The sequence below is a fragment of the Lithobates pipiens genome, unplaced genomic scaffold (genome assembly GCF_037356315.1).
Source record: "Lithobates pipiens isolate NorthernLeopardFrog02 unplaced genomic scaffold, aLitPip1_a1.2 Scaffold_19, whole genome shotgun sequence".
NCBI lineage: Eukaryota > Metazoa > Chordata > Amphibia > Anura > Ranidae > Lithobates > Lithobates pipiens.
This window is the reverse complement of record NW_027507764.1, coordinates 289,540,219-289,563,067: the sequence shown is the minus strand read 5'-3', so window position 1 is coordinate 289,563,067 and position 22,849 is coordinate 289,540,219. Positions and strand designations below refer to the sequence as shown.

At 40.8% G+C, this 22,849-nt stretch overlaps 1 protein-coding gene across 3 annotated transcripts in view; it reads left to right on the top strand.

The window, feature by feature from the left end:
* CTNNAL1 (catenin alpha like 1) overlaps positions 1 to 22,849 on the top strand; it is a 417,111-nt gene that overhangs the window by 259,820 nt on the left and 134,442 nt on the right. For all 3 annotated transcript variants that reach the window (XM_077492001.1, XM_077492002.1, XM_077492003.1), the window contains exon 8: positions 19,001 to 19,087. In XM_077492001.1, the coding sequence (XP_077348127.1) occupies positions 19,001 to 19,087 (87 nt within the window). The remainder of the gene's footprint in view (positions 1 to 19,000; positions 19,088 to 22,849) is intronic.

Below are 22,849 nucleotides of genomic sequence, written 5' to 3'. Positions count from 1 at the left end.
CGTCCTGCTAGGGCACCACTCCAGTGTGAAAGCCCTCCGGCTTTTACACTGGAGTGAAAGGGCCCGGTTTTTTCAGGCACTACACAGGCGCTATTTTTAGCGCTGTAGCGCCTTTAAACCGCCCCAGTGTGAAAGGGGCCTTACTGACAGCACTGCATGGCATGTCTTTTGGAAAGTGTGTGCTGCTTTGGTGTGATTGCAGCTGCAATTTTTGGTCCATGGACGTCAATGAAAAGACAGAAAAAATGCATGTACATGCATTTTTTTTTTTTTCTCGGTTTAGGGAGTCAATGTCCTAACAAGCAATAAAAAAATAAATAAAAAATGGTGTGGGGTTACCCCACGATCCAAACAAGGCCCTTACTGGGGACATTCATTAATGTACAGGGGGTCACCGGGTTACAAACAAGATAGGGACTGTAGGTTTGTTCTTAAGTTGAATCTGTAAATCGGAACAGGTACATTTAAGTGTAGCTCCAGCCAAAAAATCAATTTTTAAGCTTTTTGGATAACGTAGGGAAGGGTCATCACCCCTGTAACATTTGTTTAGCTGCCTGTGCCCCTGTACAGAAGATTTCACCTCACTTTCTGTCCCAATGATGATTGGATTTTGAAAATTTTGGGCTGTTGGGGAAACAAGGATTGATGATAAAGAATCAGTGGAGACACCCTTTTCCCACACAAACTCTCACAGGAGAGAATTTCCCTTGCTAGTGGTATATTTCCTCTTACTTCCCTCTGTCTGTAAGTAGGATGTTTGAAGGTAGGGGACCCCCTGTATGTGTGTTATGGAGACATGCTGAGGGGCATTAACAGATTGCAGTAAATAGTACATTTTTAATGAGCTAATAAAAATCCAGTAGTAATTTGTATAAGGCTAAATGACTCACTAGTGCTGCTCTGACTTGATCTGAAAGTGCAGTAGTATCAAAAATGTGTCAAAACGCTACCAAGTCGCAATTGTAATTGTACTGAAAATTGCAGCCACACTACTGTGACCCTAGCCTTATATTTACTACTGCATTTTTATTAAACCTTATTATAAACATCCTCTCTCCTGAAATCGATTTAACGTCCCCCAAATTCCCCGTGACACATTCATTAATGAATGTCTTCATATTTGAAAACAGCAGCTAACACTTTGCATGTCTGCTGGCTTTCAGTTCCGGCTGTCAGACACACTCTGACGATAGGGTGATTCCCAGTCGTGTGTTCCTTGGCGTAGTGATCATATTCAGGCTGGAGGCTTCATTGAGCATAAAAAAATCTTCAAATGAATACTGCCACCTTACCAGGTGTTATAATTAGTATAAATGTAATTTAGAGTTGCAATGATAAATATATAATTTTTGCACATTTGCCAACCTATACAAAAAGATATATGCTGTGTGTGTGTATGTATGTATGTATGTATGTGTGTGTGTGTATGTGTATATATATATATATATATATATATATATATATTGTATATTGTATAATGTATCATTTTTTTTTTTTTTATAATTGTACCAAAAAAAGTCTTATTATATAGATATCTTTAAAATGCAGCCATAAAGGTCTTGTTGCACTAACCAACATATGCTGACGCTGCTAAATTTGACCTGAGCACAATTCACTTGACATTAATCCTTATCAGCCTTTCTCAACCTTTTCAACACAGAGGAACCCTTGAAATAGTCCTCCGGTCACGAGGAATCCCTGCTAAAAATTAGAAATCTACAACTCATGATACAATAGTGTGATGGTCATTGGGAAGAATTACCTCCTTACAGATAGCTAAAAGGATCAATGGTGTCTGTGGGAACTTATCTGAGAGGCAGAAATTGCCCAATGCTGAAGGAACCTCTGGCAACCTTAGGAGGAACCCTAGTTGAGAATCACTGTCCTATATGTTTAAGTTGTATGCTAACTGACAAAATATCAGGTGTGGCTTTAGCGGTCATTAAATACACCACAGCACAACAAAATTGGCCAAGACATATATACCTTGAGCTATAAAGTGGCTACTACTACTGAGCCAATGTGGCTTTGGATTCAACAAATTATTGCCAAAAGAATCTATTTTTTAATACGATGGACTATGTTGGCACTACATGCAAAATGCCTACTCATTGTGTCAGTAAGTATACCCGTGTGTGTAGCAGTAAGCAGATTACTCCTGCCTGCCCGCCCAGTGTCTATAAGCTTTGCAACTGGTTTATACTCCATAATCTGCTCTTGTTGATCTGCCTACCTGCCACTGCATGTTGCCTGCCTTCTGTCCAAGTACTGTCCACAGGGATGATTCCATGATAAAGTTGCTAATGGTTCTGTCTTCATCATCAAATCATTGTGATGTGGGACTGTCAGTCAGCTGCTACCCTGTTTCCCCTAAAATAAGACCTAGCGTGATTGTCTGTGTGGGCTGCAATATAAGCCCTACCACCCAAATAAGCCCTACTGTTTCCTCAAAAATAAGCCCTACCCTGAAAAGAAGACCTACAAGGACTTTAACTAGGGCTTATTTGGGGGGTAGGGCTTTTATTGCAGCTATCACCGACAATCACACTAGGTCTTATTTTAGGGGAAACAGGGTATGTTGCCTATATTTGAGTAGACATCAGCTCTTGCTTGAGTATCACAATAGCCTTTTGCATGTCCTGCTGCCTTATCTATCATTTGCCTATATGGCTGATAGATGTCTTTGTCTAAGACCCCTTTCACACTGGGGTGCTTTGCAGGTGCTACAGCGCTAAAAATAGCGCCTGCAAAGCTCCCTGAAAGAGCCGCTGCTGTGTCTCCAATGTGAAGGCTCCGAGTGCTTTCACAGTGGAGTAGTGCTCTGGCAGGCTGGTAAAAAAAAAAAAAAAACCCTAGCAGCATTTTTGGAGGGGTGAAGGAGCGATGTATAAACACCGTTCCTTCACCGCTCCTGCCCATTGAAATCAATGGGCAGGAGCGGTTATACCACCAGCAAAGCGCTGCTGCAGCAGCGCTTTGCGGTAGTTTTAACCCTTTCTCACCCACTAGCAGGGAGGGGTAAAACCTTCCCGCTTGTGGCCGAATACCGCAAAAATAGCGCCGTTTTATTGCTGACGCTGCTCTTGCCCCAGTATGAAAGGGGCCTGAGGAATACGATCCTATGGACTTAACCTACTGATGCATAGATTAGGTATATTGTATATAGTGCCAACATAGTCAATCATTGACTCCCCTCTGGATTTTTTGTAGAAGCTACTTTAGGATTTTTAGTAGAAGCCACTTTAGGATTTTTAGTAGAAGCTACTTTAGCCTACTTGTACCCCTATGTATAAGGGTGTCATTTAAATCTTGGAGCATTTAGTGAATAGTTTGTATGCAACTGAGGGGGTTTCTAGTACCTTGGGTGTTTAGACTTGGGCAACTCCGTTATTAGATATTTTGAATGTAACTTTTTTTCCGTAGGCTAGTTTTATTTGATGTGGGTTGTACAGTATATACACAGTGGCCTGTGTGATGTTTGAACTATTAGGCAGGCCATACAAGGTTCAAATCTTGGCTTGTTGAGCAGGCACTAGCTGAGATTACAACTGTGTATGGGCAGGCTGAATGTACCAAGTTGATCCATAGATCAACTTGGGAACAACCAGCATGCTGGATTTTACCTGCGACGGCTCCCCCCCCCCCCCCCCCCTCGCCCCTTCACTGGGAGAAGGCAATGGATCAGCAGGAGGGATTCCTGCATCAACACTGTGTTGATGGAGGAATCAAGCAAATTCGCTTCCTATATGGCCGGCCTTAGTTGTTAAGACAATATTGTCTTTTCACCTGTAGGGATGGTGAAGGGTATTGTTTCTGTAATGTAACTTTGTAAATTTTGTATGAATCTTGAAGTTTAATAAAAGATCATTGGATTGTTTTTAATTTATTGGATTAAAAGCCACATTGGCCCAGGAATGGCCGCTTTATGGTTCAAGATGTCTATGCCTTGTCTTATTTTGTTTTGCTGCAAAATTTGTTAGGTCGATGAAGTTTGGTCATGAAAGGGTTAGCACATAGTCACTGAATCAGCAGTTCAGTGGTGACCTTGTTTGTCTGCAGATTTTATAGGCCTAACCAATTTTGCAGTCTGTACGCCTTCTAAAAAGGCACGCCCACGCGACTTGGTTTTCTGGCTAAATATTGGTTATCCTGTATTTACTGTCTGTATAATTTAGTTGGAGAAATAAACTTGTTTTCCTTTTAACACTTGAGTACATTTTTTTTAGAGCTGAACTCTAAGCAAACTGGTAAACACACAGTTGAAATATTTATCAGTGTATCATGCGTCTGCCAAAAGGGACTTGGAATTCCATTCAGCCAGTCTTGTGATACAGGCACTATTGCCAGACAGCATAGTTAGGCCAGCTATCTCACTTTGCTGCCATTTAGCCATATTGTTCTCTTTTGTTAGCCGTGTGCAATGTAGTAGAATCGAAGTGGCTGGTAGTGCCCCCCTCCCTCTCCCATTCAAATTCCTATTTAGAAGATTAAAGGAAGTGAATATAAAGATCACTTATTTGGTTTGTGTATATATTTGTAAATATATTTAAATATTTTATGACTGCATTACCAGATAAAACCGTAAACTTTTATACTTTGGCTGAAGTTCAGTTTTAAGTTTTTCCTTTGTGTTACTGTGTCTTGGCAATCTGATTAACGGAAGGTTTTGTGGCGTTTTGAAGTTAACATTTACTCACATGCTTTGTGTAAAGGATTTAGGGCATTATCATTCCTTGCTGTAGGTGTTGGATAAGATTTATAGCATTTCATTATTTCTAAAGGCATTGTCGAGCAATCAAATTTATTCTTCTGATTTTGCTGCGTTTCCTTCTGTGCACTGGTGTTGGAAGATTAACGTTAAGATCTGAACTGCAGTGGGTAGATATCGAGAGAAAAATATGTAGTTCATATGCAGCACAAGTGATGTGTTTTACTGGCCCTGCTCATATACTGGAGCCATTTGTTGTGCCTTGAATATAAAGTAGAAGTCTCTGGTATCTCATAAGAATCTGTTGAACATGTCAAGCAAATGAGACCCGTGATTAAATAATGGCAAGGTAAAAAAATAAAAAAAATCTGCTGATTTGTGGGGCCATAAGAACATTTACAGTGTGTTTGCAGTTTTGTTGACACTAAATATTTCTATTGAGATTTTTTTTTTTTCATTTTTATTGATGTTCCTATGCAATGATGTTTCTAATCTGTTTACCACTTTGCTACAGTCAAACAAGTCTTTCTGCAATGCATAGCTACTGTGGGTCATGACCCACAGTAGCTATGCATTGCATTGGTTAATGTCTAAAGTCACTAGACCCAAAAAGTACATTTATTACATATATTAATTACAAACAACTCTTTGATCATTATAAATGAATCTGTATAGCTAGTGTATCTAATAAGCGACCAACATCATTTCTTATAGAGTTTTTGACAATTTAGGTGCTACCTGTCCTTTAACTTCAAGCTGGCTGCACTCTTAACCCATAGTTGCCAACATTGAAAAAAGGGTCACTTTTTTGCATGTAGGCGGAGCCTTGCTATAATTGGTGGTGTGGTATTCGTTTGTAGGCGGGGCATATAAGAGAAAAACATGGAGTGCTCTACGTGGTTTGTGTGGAGTAGTTGGCATGTCTTAAATAGGTGTGGCTCGGAAGGGGTGTGGTATGAGATGAATGAGGGATGGAGGGTGTGACGGAACCCATCCCACACTCCGATTGAGTGCTTCCGTCTATATACCGCTTCCTAAGTCCTGGAACACAAGTCCAATGGATCTGGCTATAGGAACCCCCAAGAACTAGACGACACCAGTCTTAGGAGGACATCAGGAATCCTTTGAGATCTCACACAAAATATATATACAGCGGGGTGACTAAAACCTAACCTAATTAGCATGAGCTAATTATCTAATCAACACTCGGACTAGTTTGACTGAAGGGATAAGACTTTTCGGCTCCTAGCTCACAATTCAATAAACATTACTATAAACATAAACAAAGGGTTAATTAGCACAAACAACAATGTTTGGAATGTCCTTACAAGCCAGACTAGACTCATTTACACCTCACAGGTGTCTGGAGTTCATGACATTAGCATCTGACAGTGTGTGTCCCAACAGCATGAGACAACACACATCATATATACATATATACAGCATTGAATCTGACTAGCACAGATTATAGTGGGGTTCTAATTCACCCTGTGCCCCTTAAAATCCAGGGACCATAATCGATCGGCAAGAGGCTCGCACTCAGTCCTCTCAAAAAGCCTGTGTCCCGGCTAGGTCTGTCACAGAAGGAAAAAGAAAGGGGGGGGGGGGGAGTGAAAGACAGAGAAAAAGAGAGAGGGGCAGAGAGAAGGAGAGAACGAAAGAGGGATGGAGGGGACAGCAGGCCCAGATCCTACATCACAATAGAAATATATGTATTCCAGAAAGTTTAACAATCAGCAGATAAAGATAATCCAAACACCTGGTGTTAGCACTTCAATCATCCCACACCATGGTTGTTATGGTGTCAGGATGATTGCAGTGTATTATTATTATTATATTATTACATTGTAATATAGAATTCAACTCGCCATAATGCAGAATCAGTGGAAGCCCGGAGCGAGCCCCCCCCCCTTTCCTTACATAAGGCATTCCCAGCAGTGGACACACTCTCTGCCGCCATTACTAAACAGAATGGAACAAAATAGCGAGGGGGCTGCCAATAGCAGTTGTGCTGTGGTGCCGCCCACCCCCGCCCCACAGGTCACAGATGGCAACAGGGCGGGAGGTGGGCGGTGCTATAGCTCAAATTCGGTTGGCAGCCGCCCTGCCATTACTAAACGGTAACTGTTTGTTGTGGTCTTTGGGAAAATGGCTCCGGTTGAGACATTGTCTCCGTCGGCCACAGACGGCCCCGGGAATGGCGAAATCCGGGAAAAGGGTCTATATCCTGGGAATGTCTCGGGAAAATCGGGATAGTTGGCAAGTATGTTAACACTGGTTCAACTAAGTAATTTGTAGCTCTTCCAGATGTATGTATATGTTTGATTTGGACACAAGACCATATTATACTGATTATACTTTGTTGGCTATAAGTGTAAAATCTTTGATAAAGTGAACTAGGATATCATATTGTAGGTTAAACAAGAAGCACAGCAGAAGCTTTTTGTCTTTGCACACTCTCTGTCTCCTGTATTCAAGCCTGTTTGAACAGAGAAGGCGAAGGCAGGGAAAGAAAAAAGTAGGATGAGATATTGCTTTGACTCTTTACAAATCTTTGCTTATTCTCTTTAAATTCAGCTCCCCTCCCCTTCCCTCCCACCAACACCGCCATTACTGGCTGTCAAAATGACAGCTGGTAATTGCTTTGTGTTACGTGGCAGGATCAGCTGTCAAAATGCAGCTACTCCTATGGAAAAGGGACAATTCCAAATAATCTGCACTCTACAAGTGTCTAAATGCAGTGTAACAGTGTATTTGTTTTATTGTATTTACTATTTTATTAATTTGTAGACCAAAGGAGAGAACTTTGCTCTGTATATAACATAGATATATAGTTAATCTGATTTGAAAAAAGTATATCCAGTTCAAACAGTGAGGGGGTGGGGAGGGGAAGCCAGCAAACACAAATAGAAAACCTCCTCCATATACACTATCCAATACCTACAGTTGATCCAGAGGAAGGCAAAAAAAAAAACAAAGCATGATCCAATTTGCTCAAACTGGGGAAAAAATTATTTCCTGATCCCCCGGGAGGCAATCGGATAGTCCCTGGATCAACTTTACCTATAAATATTAGTATCCAGTTATATTCTTTACATTTAGTAAAGAATCCAGGCCTTTCCAGGAGGGCTTAAGGCCACACAAGGCCACACAGAGCAGGCAAGTATAAACCTGTTATTAAAAAAAAAAACAAAAAAACAAAGCCTTTCCAAACACTTTAACGCTTAGTTTATGCTAATTGACCCTAACAAAAGTGTTATTAAACCCAAAAATATAATATATCACAGCTTGCCAACCATTAGATGTGGTGGCCTCGTCTGTTTTCTTTCCTTTTGTCTTTTTCAGATATGAGAGCTCTACTGCTACGTTCCGCAGGCGATGGGAAGTATGTTGGAGCTATTCAAAACCTCCCACTCTTGAATTTCCTTTATTTAAATACTAGCCTGTCATTAATGTTATGGTGCCATGATTGTTAGAGCTAAGTGTGGGGCTTTCTGTTATCTACAGATATGTGCTAGTAGTATGTGGCTAGGCTTATCTTGCTCTCTGTTTCTTTTGGGTCTTTGTAGTTTGTAGATTGTGTTTAACTGTTTATGCTTATTACTGCCTCACATGTGGTGATTTATCCGTTTTATTGAAAAAGACTAATACACTAACCTACAGGTAGTTTTTCATTGAGAGTATTGATAAATAACCTCCCTTGTCTGTAACATTCAGTGGAGATTTATCGGTATTTCCAATTATCTGACTAATCTGTTTTTTTGTTTTTTTTTGCTGGCAATGTCTTTAATTGCTTGATTGCTACGTGTACATTCTCAATGCTTGCTACTGCTCTTTTGTAGCTGTTGTGTAGCTAATAAAAATCATTGAAACTAAAAACATGTCAACTCTAACTAATTTAAAATATTCCCAAATTTCCTTTAAGTGAACATTACTTCCATAAAGAGGACCAAAGACATTAGCTCACATTCTCACTACCCAGCCGTTTTCACCCTCTTCCTTTTGACTCTTACACTTAATGACTGAGGATTACAAATAGGAGTTTGCTATAGTCAAAGGGCACATTATTGTGATCATTCTGTATGCTGTTCCTGGCTCTACCTTTCTGTGATTTGATGATCTCCAGGATGTTAATACAGAGACTTGCAGCTTTCTGGTGAATATTGTATTGGTACAGAGGTACAGTTAGGGCTGGTTCACACTTGCGAGATGCATTATGCTGTAGATAATGTGTTCTGGCTAATGTGTGCCCTAAAACCATAGTGCTATGCATTGTAACCATGCTTATTAAAAGCACAAAAATTTTGGAGGTAAGGGACTTTTACGGCACCAAGTATTGTAAATGAAAAAATGATAAAGAAAAGTATTCTAAAACAATATACACATTTATTTCACATAAACTTCACAAAATATAAAAAAATAGTCAAACTCTTAATACAATTCCCTATGGTCTGATTGACACCTAGTACAAACATGCAGGTGACATTCTCTTTGAAGACCAGCAGAGGTTCCATCCCAATACGTTCAACATGTTTCGCCTTAATCGGCTTCTTCAGGAACACGGGAATAGGAATATTCATATCACACAAGAACAAATATGTTACTCTTTAAACTATACATAAAAATAAAAAGAGAAAAAAAAAAATCAATTCACCAAGAAAGCACATCTAAACTGCAAATCTTTATAAAAGATTATAAAGATTTGCAGTTTAGATGTGCTTTCTTGGTGAATTGATTTTTTTTCTTTTTCTTGTGTGATATGAATATTCCTATTCCCGTGTTCCTGAAGAAGCCAATTAAGGCGAAACATGTTGAACGTATTGGGATGGAACCTCTGCTGGTCTTCAAAGAGAATGTCACCTGCGTTTTTGTACTAGGTGTCAATCATAGACCATAGGGAATTGTATTAAGAGTTTGACTATTTTTTTAAATTTTGTGAAGTTTATGTGAAATAAATTTGTATATTGTTTTAGAATACTTTATCATTTTTTCATTTACAATACTTGGTGCCGTAAAAGTCCCTTACCTCCAAACTTTTTGTGCTTATATTTTTCCTGGGATGTGGGCACCATTATTGTATATCACTTGAACGGACCCCTGTCAGAGTATTTTTTTCTATACATGCTTATTAAAAGTTAACAAGTATTTCATTCAGCTTTTTGCACACCAGCACATTGTGACGCATGTGCCATGCATTGTAATGTGCTGTGTAAAAATGCAGACATGCTGCTTTTTTTATGCAATGCACCTGTATTTTCGGTACAGGTCACATAGAACTATTTGTTTTCTGTGTGTCCTGGTCTTAAAGGGGTTGTAAAGGTACATTTTTTCACCTTAATGCATTCTAAAGCAGCGCAGCCATTGGTTCACGCTGCTGTCAATCACATCCACTGACGCGGGGGGCGGGGCCGTGTGATACAGCGAGCGGCTATAGCCACCGGCTGTATCACGGGAGCGCGCCCGCAGATGCTTCTCACCATGCGAGGGAGCTCGCATGAACGTGAGAAGCACCTGCAGGAAGAAGCCGAGACAGCCGCCGAGGGACTCCAGAAAAGCAGGTCCGGGGCCACTCTGTGCAAAACAAGCTGCACAGTGGAGGTAAATATAACATGTTTGTTATTTTTTTTAAAAATCACTTTACAATCCCTTTAAGCCTGCATTCATCAATGCAGCTCAACAGATATGGTATGAATGAGCCCTAAGTGAAAAAAATGACTCCAACATTTAGCACCCTGAAGCTCAAATAGCTGCTTCTTCTGGTGTTTTAAGCTTTCTTTTCTCTGCCTGTAAACAAACCTCCATGTTAGCCTATGTTTCCATGCACACTTTTTAGTTGATTTCAGAAGTTTCGTGTCAGGGGAGTTTACAGGCAGAAAAAAAAATCACTTGTGCATTTTGGAGAGGAGCTTTTTAAGCATGTAAAAAACGTTCAAAAGCTCCTCATCTTGTGTTAACGGTAGGCACCGTTTAACAATAAGGCATTTTAATGACTGAATTCTGGCCAATAGAACATATTGATGCTAAACACAGGAACACAAATGCCCATGCAAAACACATATTTTTACTGTGGTTTTGCTGCTAAACTCCTGTAGGAGAAAAAAGTGTAGAGGGCATACAGTGTGCATGGGGCCTTACATTGCTCTTCGATGTGAGTAAAAAAAAGTGCTGCAAGTTTACCTATGTTTTTGATCTAGACTGGAGCATTTGGCCCTGCCCACTGCAACAGTATATCTTTGCTCCTAGCAAAGTCTAATCATCTGAGACCTTGGGAATTCCTGCTATGCTGATCATATGATGGCCATCTCCCTTCTTCCCTAACTTTGACCTGCAATGTTTTCTTGATTGGAATCTGAACCCAATCATTCTACAGCTTGTGGCAAAAAACTAGATGCTGCAAAATGTGCTGTCACAGGAGAATGCAATAAATATCTAGAAAGGTGCAATTGAACAATTGTTCTTATTGACTTATAAGAGCTTCTGCTAGGATGGAAATGTGAGCGTTGCAATTTCTATATTGTTTTGAAGATGCATCTCTAAGGTGCTCATCATTACCCTTCTTTCACTACTTTATGAATTACTGACCTGGAACAAAAATGTATATTGGTTGTTGGGACAGGTAATATGCACGTGCTTGTTCTAAGTCATTGACCTACTATGTAGTGAAGCAAGGAAACCTTGCTGATCTTGATGATCTTTACACAAATATAATGGAACCATTTACTTGTGATCATTGTGTATGGCATGATACAGTGACTCAAAAAACAATGGCACACACAGGGACCCAATAACCCCATGATTACTTTGAGAAAAGAGGGTTATATTTTTCTGATATTAAACCCTTTTATCTTCATGAAGTGTAAAATATATGGCCGTCACTTACAAGGAGAGGCCCACTGCATGCCTCTGAATTTTTATATAAATCTGTCCTAGATCCTCTATCATTGCCTTAGCTCAATAAATTACCAGATTGTGTAAACATTGCTCATAATTTGCACATTTTCATGGCAGTTGATACATTTTTAGCTGTTTTACTAGGGCTGCATAAGCAATTTTGCTTTATGGTAATTATGCAATTGTGTGCTAGTTTTATTCCTTACAGTGAACAGTTTTCTCCTAATTTGTATGTAAATAAGGATGTTTGAATTTAGCAGCAAACTGTTTTACTGCAGTTCCCTTATCCAAATATTTGTTTTTGTTTCATGTTATAAAATTATTCTTAATTATTCTTAATTATTCTTAGCCTCCTTTGGAAATGTGGTCGAAATTGGTGTCTGTCTGTTTTTTCTAGTCCTTTGTTGCTGCTAGGAGTGCATGGTGTATCTGTAGCGGAATAATGCTAATTATTTCCAATGTGATTCTGGAAACTCTTGCTTATTAACAAACCTGTTAATTAGCAGATGCAACTTTAAAGATGCATGCTAATAAAGTAAACAGAGCACGTTTTTGAGTTTCATAGATTCCAATCCAAAAATCCTCCAAAAGGGCCCATGATGCCGAATTTGTGCCTTGTGCCCTCTAGTGGATTGTAGATGGAACTATGCTGAGAATTTAGGATGGGGACTTTGGTAGATGATGTGCCAAGAGCTGGGGATAAATCCTTGTGTTGAGAGCCGGGACATCATGCTTACAGTCTAGCAGAACAGAAACCTTTTACTGTATATACAGTATTTTTAAATGTTTGAATTTGGTAGAAGTAAACAGCAGGGATGCTATTTTCTGCAAGAGATAGCCACAGTAAACCCAATATTTCTATTTGCAGCAACACTCCATCAGGATTTGCTCATGTAGAAGTGGAAAACCTCAGGCTGCCCACGCTGAATCAGTGATTCAAATGTGTATTAAGAAATAAATAGTTGTTTGCGACTTTTTCCATAAAAAAGCATATAAGCGTATAAATTAAAAGAAACATTTTGTTTTGTATTTTTCAGGAGCTATGTGATGTAGGTATTATCAGTTAATCTAAAAAGCTTGCTTCTTTTAATAGCATGTTTGCTGCCTTAAAGAGTAAGTCGTTTTTACAAAAATTGCAGATTCCTAACTTTTGAAGACATGTTTATTTCTGTTGAAAGTGAGTCTAATAGGAGTGATTTTATAATTCTTTGCCCTGTTTTCACGCATGTAAGGCCATTCTCGTGTATTGGAAGTCGTTGACTCCCCCAACTTGGATGACTGCAGGTGGACTATGGAAACTGTCTTGCGATATGATAGGTTCATATTTTTGCATAGTGGGTTCCCTAGTAAGTTTGAAAAACTTTGGGATGCATAGTTAGCTACCCCAGGTCTTGCCCCGCTCTACTTGGTACTTTTATAGATATTGATAATTGCATTTGCACCATGTTTCATGAGTATAGCATGCTGTAGTCACACGGGTCTGTCTGCCATGTCCCTGTTACAGGGCAGTTTCTTCTGCCATCCTTCTTTTTTTTTTTTTTTTCATGTTATGACAAGAGACCTACTGTCTTACTTATGGTCCTATATGACTTTGTTACTACATTGCACCACTTTTACTCTTTTGTAGTTTGATTGGCGGTACACGTTGGTAATTCTTTACTTTGTATACTCTGAACATCAATAAACATTGCCTTTGAGTACATGCTGATTTAAAAAAAATAATAATCAATCGGCAGCTACATTTGCAACGCTCTAATGGGTGATGGGGCCGCTTCCCTTTAATATGGGACTTCCCTTTTTAGACGGGATTTTCCTTTTAGACGTATCTCGCCAAAAGTGAAATTTTTGTTGCAGGGAATGCCCTAAATTGGATCTGTATCTTTGTGCAGACTTTTGCAAAAATCCATAAGCCAATCACACAAGCAGAAAATGTCATATCTGGGGAGTGGTCTGTACACATTGCATTGCATTTTACTGAAAATTATAGAGCTGCAGATAACGAAAGGTAATTTTTTAAAAACATTAAGTTACAATATGACTTGTTAAAGCTCAACTTCAGCTTTTGATACTCTTTACATCAGGGATATGCAATTAGCAGACCTCCAGCTGTTGCAGAACTACAAGTCCCATGAGGCATAGCAATACTCTGACAGCCACAAGCATGACACCCAGAGGCAGAGGTATGATGGGACTTGTAGTTTTGCAACAGCTGGAGGTCCGCTAATTGCAGATCCCTGCTTTACATGGTTCAAGAAAAGCTGAAGAAAAATGCATTCCTTTAAATTCTACGTATTTCTTCAGACTGGTCCTTGTGGTGGTAAAAATCTTGCTTGCTACATTTTTGGTCAGTTCAAAAAAAAAAATACACCAAAAATGCACTTCTTCATTGAAATGCATTGGAAACGTAGCAAGAACACACGTGTTACGTTTTTGTGTCACATGACCTATGAAAAACACCATAAGCACAGTAAAATTGCTGCAAAAAGTTTTCAGCACCATTATTGGCACCATTTTCTTTATTGGCAAAATGCCGAAAACCCCATTTTGGGCCGATTTGTTTTGGCCCATCTCTACTGGTAAAGAATACAAAGCTTCCTCTGATTGGCAGTCAGAGACAGGCTGATATCACAACCTCTGGCTCAGCCAATCGGAGGAAGCTGTGTATTGATAGAATGCATAATTTTCTCTGAATAGCTGAGCAATGATCAGATAGACTGGAACACAGTGCGGTATGCTGTATGTAGCCTCCGCTACATACAGTTTATACCACACATCTAGCAGCCTCAATTGTACATGCTATATTTTTTTTTTTATTATTCCCCCCCCCCCCAATAAAATGGGTGTTTCCCTTTAATTAACGGGATCTGCAGCTTACTTTGGAATGGTTAATTAACTGCAGCAGGTCCATGTTTGAATGATTCATTGAAAACCATACACTTCTGTGTTAATATACAGTAGATATAAAAAGTCCACACACCCCTGTTAAAATGTCAGGTTTCTGTGATGTAAAAAAAAGACAAAGATAAATAATTTCAGAACATTTTTCACCATTAATGTGACCTATAAACTGTACAACTCAATGGGGAAAAAAACTGAAATCTTTGGGGGGGGGGGGGGGGGCAGAGTAAAAATAAAAAAATTATATAATGTGGTTGCATAAGTGTGCAACACCCTCTAACTGGGGATGATGTAGCTGTGTTCAGAATTAAGCAATCACATTCAAACCCATGTTAAATAGGAGTCCGTACATACCTGTCATTTAAATTGCCTCTGATTAACCCCAAATAAAGTTCTTGTTCTAGTAGAAAATGTCTTGGCTGACATTTTCTTAGTCGCATCCTACAGCAAACGTCATGGTCCGCAGAGAGCTTCTAAAGCATCATAGGGATTTCATCGTTAAATGGTATCAGTCAAGAGACAGGTACAAATGCATTTTCAAGGAATTGGATATACCATGAAACATAGTGAAGACAGTCAAGTGGAGAAAAAATGGCACCACAGTGACCTTACCAAGAACTGGACTTCCCTCCAAATTGAAGAAAAAGGCAGGCGGAAAACTGGTCAGGGAGGCTGCTATGAAGCCTACAGCAACCTTTAAATGAGCTGCAGGGATATCTGCCAAGTGTTGCCATATGTCTGGGCTGTGGGGTAGGTGGCAAGATGAAAGCCTTTTCTTATGAAGAAAAACATCCCAGTATGGCTAAGTTTTTCAAAAACACATCCTTGTGTTTTGGTACACAAATCTCTACAATAAAATGGCAAAAAAAAAGAAAAGGCTTGTAAAAATGGAAAGGCCATGTAAACCATTATTTTTCCTAAAGTTTTCTGTGTCTGTATACAATAATACACATACATGAGAGCTGTTTTACCTGACAAAGGGTTTACTCTACTTTTCTTTCTATAGATTTATACAACCCTGCTACATAGCACAGCTAACCTGGAGAGCGTCTCTCTACAGTTAATTAATAGAACTAGACACTGAAGCAGAAATGGCAGGTCATTGAACTTATCTCTGACATCCTGCTTCCTATTGGCGTGTTTGTTAGCAGATGAGCACAGCTACACACTGACTGGCTCTCCCGACACTCCAGGAAGTCAGTATGTCAGATGTAGAAGATTCATCTGCAAGCTCCGCTCTTCAAGGGAGCAAACTTCTTCCTTGTCTGCAGAGGAATTGTTTTCTGTGCAGGCAGGGTTTTTGTCAGTGACTGGCTTGAATTATTTTAAAGCAGCACCTACCTGTATTTGAGCACCACAAGCTGAAAATGCTATTTGATTATTTTTTAATGTTAAATGCAAACTCATTCATTCATCCTTCTATGTTGCCATGCTTTATTTTAAGAAATCACCAAGCCTCCCTTGCTGTATTGAACACTCATCCTGGGATGTATGAATTTGGCCTAGGCCAGAAACCATGAGGTAACTAAAATGAGTGCAGTAAAAAAAAAAAAAAAAAAAAAAAAGTTTGTTTAAAACAACTATACAGTAATATACCCTCCTAATGCTAGTAATTACTAATGCTAACAGCATATGGATTAAAAATAGTTATTGTTGAATGAGAGCTGAAAATTATGCTTTAAATCAATGCATAACTTCCTCAAGTCCAGCTTCAAAATGAAATTTCGCTTTGAAGATCATCTGAGAACAGACTACCCTATTTACCAAAGTACTATCTGAGAGCAGTACCTTGTAAAAATGAGAAGAACCGCAAAGGGGGGAAATTCATTAATTCATTCAATGTAATTTAAAAGAACATTGCTGAGTGCATAGGTATTCCTCTTTTTATTTTTCATGGATAGGTTTATGTAAGATATATATGCAGGGAGAGCATGCACCACCTAAAATAAACAGTTCTATAACTTGGTAATGGGTAATAAGGAAGCTGTGACAGTCAAAAAATGTGATCGCATATGAGAGTAGTAGCCTAATGGTGTCTTTCACAGTATATCTTTTAGCTCAAATGCTTCATTTAATATGTTTTTCATTATGTTGGCTGCGGTTTTTGCCTAGTCAGGTTCACCACTGCTACGTATCTTATCCATTAACCCAGACTTTACCATCTTGAATATGTGAAATAGCTGTACATTAACTTTTTATTTTAGTGGGGTACCGCCTTCACACCTGCTTTGTGTTTAACACACAAAGCAGGTGTGAAGGCGGTACCCCACTAAAATAAAAAGGGGAAATACTTCTGTACTGTGAACCTTTACAATCCTTTGGTGTGGTTTATTCCACACTTCCATGAAATTTAAGTTTTTCAGGCTTCCATTATTTATTTTTATTTTTTTTACCATTCTACCAGTTCTAAATGTTCCCTGTTTTAACTTCCAACACTGAAAATTCCCATTTTGGACTTAAAATGATGGGAAGAGGAGTTTTTTTACCCCATACAGTGGCGACTGGTGAAGTTTTAGTACAGGTGTACTGTATGGGTACGAAAGTAAACAAACCATTTACAACCAACTGCCAGGCCATCTGATCCGCTAGACAGTTGGAGAACATATCCCCATTGGTCTGTTTTAGGCCGGGTTCACACCGCTGCGATGCGGGAACGCAGCGAATCCGCGGCGTTTTCCCGCATCGCACACCTCCCGCCGGCAGTTCACACTGCCCTATGCGGACGGCTGGGAGTGTCAATGTTATGTTAATGACACCCCCAGATCCGTCCGCATATCGCAGTGCGATCTGCCGACTCGCACAGGAATCGGATCGCATGGTGTGAACCACCATGCGATCCGATTCTGTTGCGGACCAAAAAAAGGGTCCCATGCGAGTTTGCTGCGGGAGCGCTGCGAATTCAGCCATACTATCTGTATGGCTGAACTCGCATCGCTACGGAGATCGGATGTGATTTGCGGTGCGAATCACATCCGGATCTCCCCCCGCAGCAGTGTGAACCCAGCCTTAAGCGGATCAGATTGGATGAAGGCAGGTGTTAACAGACACCTGTTTACATCCACCACTACATAGAGGATAATACTATTAGTAAAATCGTTGTTGGGCATGCAACCCCTTGATCACCCCTGGAAGTTAACCCCTTCCCAGCCAGTGTCATTAGTACAGTGACCGTGTATAGTATTATCACTGATCACTGGATTAGTGTCACTGGTGATAGAGGGTCCGCCTGAAAAATTGACAGACCTGATCTGTCTACTTGTGTGAAAGGGGCCTAAGACCCCTTTCACTCAGGCCAGATCTGGCCTTTCTCAGCAAGGAATCCATTTGCTGAAAGTAGTGGGCAAATCACAGGTCCTTGTCTGCTCTGCCCATTCTGCTCTATGGGCAGCCAGATGTAAAAGGACCGGCTGTCTATTTACACTATACTGCCCTCTGATCCGGCCAGATCAGGGGGCCAACAAATCCCCTTCTGTTGGTTTTGATCGGGCAAGAAGTAGATGGATGTAAACGGACACAAGTCAGTTTCCATTTGACTGCTCATAGTGGAATATTTAGGGTCTGATCAGGTGTGTCTGAAAAATGGACAGGTGGGCCTGATCAGACCTCTCGTGCAAAAGGGTCTGTCTTGTGATACAGGAGAGGTATTCTCCACTGCTTCCAGGCTTCATGTTTCTCATATACAGAAAATCAAACTCAAATTTTTTAAACTCTTGTCAGTTTCTTTTTTTGCTTGTTACCTGTTAACTCTTTGCCCCCTTTTTTTTCTAAACTCTCAGAAGCTTTAAAATTCAGCACTTTGGATGTAGAGATGATAGAGCAGCAGATAAACGGGTACAGCTTATGTAAGAGGATTTTTCATCCATGCATCACCTGAGGCCAGTCACTTCACTGGGTGTATTTTAGGGTTAACAACCACGTTGGGATCTGCCTAAATCTCTGCATTATTGCCCCAGGACTGCAGACACAGGGGTACAGCCAAAACCAACCTTTAGTGCCGGTTCACACTATTGCGATACGAGAACCCTGCGAATCAACTGCGAGTTCCCTCATTGCACCCGACATGCACGGCAGTTCACACTGCCATATGCGAACTGCTGGGGAGTGTCATTAACGACACCCCCATTTCAGCTTGTATATCGCACTGTGAACTGACAGTTCGGACATGCGAGATACGATTCTGGTCCGAACAGAAAAAAGGGATATCGGCCATATTCAGACATCGCATGTAATGTGAACAGCAGTGGCGCTGCAAATTACATGCGATGTCTGGCATCGCAATAGTGTGAACCACCACTTATTGCTATTTTCCTGATCGAGGACAGGTAGATTTTGCCAAGAGCCACACCTGACCTTGTCATATATTGCTTGATAAATCTACCGCAATGTAATATCAAGGTAAATCGGGCAGTGCTGAATAAATAATCAAGCATCTTTTAACTTTTCCTGTATAATTTTTATTGTAGATTGAGTAAAATTCACGTATATTTTTATATTTCTTTACAGCAAGCCCAAAAGACAAAAGATGTACTAGAAGATTTGGAATTGGCCATACTGAAAACATGTCAGTGCATTGTAGACCTGAAGCGAGAGGTAGGTTTTCTAACACTATATATTTTTTTATGTATTTTAATTGCCATTAATACAGCACTTTCATACATTTTTACTTTTGTTTTTTTCCATTACTTATAAATGCAGCAACTAGTGTTTAGATGTAACAACCATGTACAAGATCAATGTGAAAAAAATTGGGAAGTCATATTTGTATGTCAAATTCATTATAATAGACAATCGGGAGTATTCTCATTTGCTGATAATTTACAGTAGCGCTGAGCTAAGTAACTACTTCTAGCACTGGCCCTATTTCTCTATGTACCATTTGACTTATTTTATAATATACAGTGAATAGAAAAAGTCTACACACCCCTGTTAAAATGTCAGGTTTCTGTGATGTAAAAAAAGACAAAAGATAAATCATTTCAGAACTTTTTCCACCTTTTAAATGTGACCTATAAACTATGCAACTCAATTTGAAAAACAAACTAAAATCTTTTAGAGGGAGAAATAAAATGAGGTTTGCGTAAGTATGCACACCCTCTTATAACTGGGGATGTAGCTGTGTTCAAAATTGGACAATTGCATTCGAACTTATGTTAAATAGGAGTTAGTACACACCTGCATCATTTGAAGTGCCTCTGATTAAACCCAAATAAAGTTTGGCTGTCTTAGTAGGTCTTTCCTGACATTTTCTTAGTCACATCCTACAGAAAAGGCCATGGTCTGCAGAGTGCTTCCAAAGCATCAGCGGGATCTCATTGTTAAAAGGTATCAGTCAAGAGAAGGGTACAAAAGCATTTCCAAGTCATAAGATATACCATGGAACACAGTGAAAACAGTCATCAAGTGGAGAAAATGACACCACAGTAACCTTTCCAAGAAATGGACGTCCCTCCAAAATTGATGAAAATATGAGAAGAAAACTAGTCAGGAAGGCCTTCAGCAACAATAAAGGATCTGCAGGAATATCTGGCAAGTTCTGGCTGTGTAGTACATGTGACAACAATCTCCCGTAGAGTGGCAAGACAGAAGCCTTTTCTTATGGAGAAAAACACCCAAGCCCAGCTAAATTTTTTAAAAACTCATCTGAAGTCTCCCAAAAGCATGTGGGGAAATGTGTTGTGGTCTGATGAAACCAAGGTTGGACTTTTTGGCCATAATTCCAAGACATAGTTGTGCTGATAAGTTTACATACCCTGGCAGAATTTGCTTTCTTGGCCATTTTTCAGAAAATATGAATGATAGTACAAAATATTTTCTGCCCAGCAATGTGCAGGAGTGCCTCTGCTGTCTGGGACTCCATCTCCTGATTGGCTGAGACACAGCAGCGCCATTGGCTCCCGCTGCTGTCAATGAAACTCGGCCAATCGGGAGAGAGAAGATTCTCTGTGTCTGGACACATGGAGCTTGGGCTCAGGTGCCCCCATAGCAAGCTGCTTGCTGTGGGGGTACTTGACAGGAGGGGGGGGCAGGAGCACCGAAGAGGGACCAGAGAAGAGGAGGCTTCCAGGCTGCTCTGTGCAAAACCACCCCACAGAGCAGGTAAGTTATTTTTAAAGAGACTTGAGTATCCCTTTAAGTTTGTTTCCTCTATAGTTATGGGACTTAATGAACGCTGAGTTTCTTCACCTTTTGGTATGTTTGATGTGTACTTCTGTTAGGTACATACAGTGCCTTGCAAAAGTATTCACCCCCTTGGCATTTTTCGTGTTTTGTTGCCTCACAACCTGGAATTAACATGGATTGTTTGAGGATTTGCATCATTTAATTTACAAAACATGCCACTAAGGGCCGGTTCACACAGCGAGGCGATGCGAGGCGACACGGCTCGCCTCGCCTCGCTCCCGCAAGTCGCCCCCGTTCTGTACAATGGAACCGTTCTGAGAGGAGCGACTCGAGTCGCTCCGACTCAGAAAAAAGGTTCCTGTACTACTTCTGGGCGACTTCGGGGGCGACTTGCATTGACTTCTATACAGAAGTCCTCTGCAAGTCGCCGCTGAGGTCCCCGCAGGTCGCGGCGAGGCAAGTCGGAGACGCCTCGCCGCGCCTCGCTGTGTGAACCGGCCCTAACTTTGAAGATGTGTGTTTTTTTTTTTTTTGTTTTTTTTTTTATATTGTGAAGCAAACAACAAAGGACAAAATGACAGAAAAAGTCAATGTGCATAACTATTCACCCCCTAAAGTCAATACTTTGTAAAGCCACCTTTTGCGGCTATCAAAGCTCCAAGTTGCTTTTGAAAAGTCTCTGAGCTTGTCACATCTTACCACTGGGATTTTTACCCATTCCTCCTTGTAAAACTGCTTCAACTCCTTCATGTTGGATGGTTTGCGCTTGTGAACAGCAATCTTTAAGTCTGACCACAGATTTTCTATTGGGTTGAGGTCTGGGTTTTGACTAGGCCATTCCAACACATTTACCTGTTTCCCCTTAAACCACTCAAGTGTTACTTTAGCAGTGTGTTTGGGGTCATTGTCCTGCTGGAAGGTGAACCTCGGTCCTAGCCTCAAATCACACACAGAGTGGTACAGGTTTTTCTAAAGAATATCCCTGTATTTAGCACCATCCATCTTTGCATCAACTCTGACCAGTTTCCCAGTCCCGACTGCTGGAAAACATCCCCACAGCATGATGCTGCCACCACCATGTTTCACTGTGGGGATGGTGTTCTTTGGGCGATGTGTTGGGTTTGCTCCAGACATGGCGTTTTCTTTAATGGCCCAAAAGTTCAAGTTTAGTTTCATCAGACCAGAGCACCTTCCTCACTCCATTTTGGGAGTCTCCCACATGCCTTTACGCAAACTCAAAACGTTCCATTTAGTTTGTTGCTGAAAGTAATGGCTTTCTTCTTGCCACACTGCCACAAAGCCCAACTCTATGGAGCGTATGGCTTATTGTCTTATGGACAGATACTCCAATCTCTGCTGTGGGTCTCTGTGCTGCCTCTTTGATGCCCCCCTTACCCAGTCCCTGAATTTTGGTTTGCGGTTGTGTCTCGGCAGGTTTGCTATTGTGCCATGTTCTTTCCATTTGGTTGTAATATATTTGGTGCTCCTATATATTTGGTGCTCCTAGGGGTCATCAAAGATTTGGATATTTTTTTTATAACTTAATCCTGACTTGTACTTCTTAATAACATTGTCCCTTTCTTGTTTGGAGAGTTCCTTGGTCTTCATTGCAGTGTTTGGTTAGTGGTGCCACTTGCTTAGATGTTTGAGCCTCTGGGGCCTTTCAAAAAGGTGTATATGTAATGACAGATCATGTGACACTTATGCCGCGTACACACGGTCAAACTGTATGACGTACTTAGTCTGGTGGAAAAGTACGCCAGACTGTCCGTCGGACTTTCCGAACGGGCTACTTGCCCACACACACCACTTTTTGAGCAGACTAATACGGCGTACTAAGTCCGCCGTACTATCCGCCCTACTTTTGAAATGAACGGACTCGCCCACACACGCAGAGGAAAGTCCGCTCATTTCGAGCGGGTCTCCAGGTAGGCGGGGCCCGCGAAGGAGACGTCGCTGGCCCCGCCGCCTGGTATGGACTTAAAGGGGAACCCCAACGCCGAAAAAAATCGGCGTGGGGGTCCCCCCCAGGTCCACAACATACCCTTGTCCGAGCACGCTACCCGGCCGGCCAGGAAAGGGGGGCGAGCGAGCGTTGTTCAGGACAAGGGCCTCTTCCCGACAACCCTGGCCGTTGGTTGTTGGGGTCTGCGGGCGGGGGGCTTATCGGAATCCGGGAGCCCCCTTTAATAAGGGGGCCCCCGGATACCGGCCCCCCACCCTATGTGAATG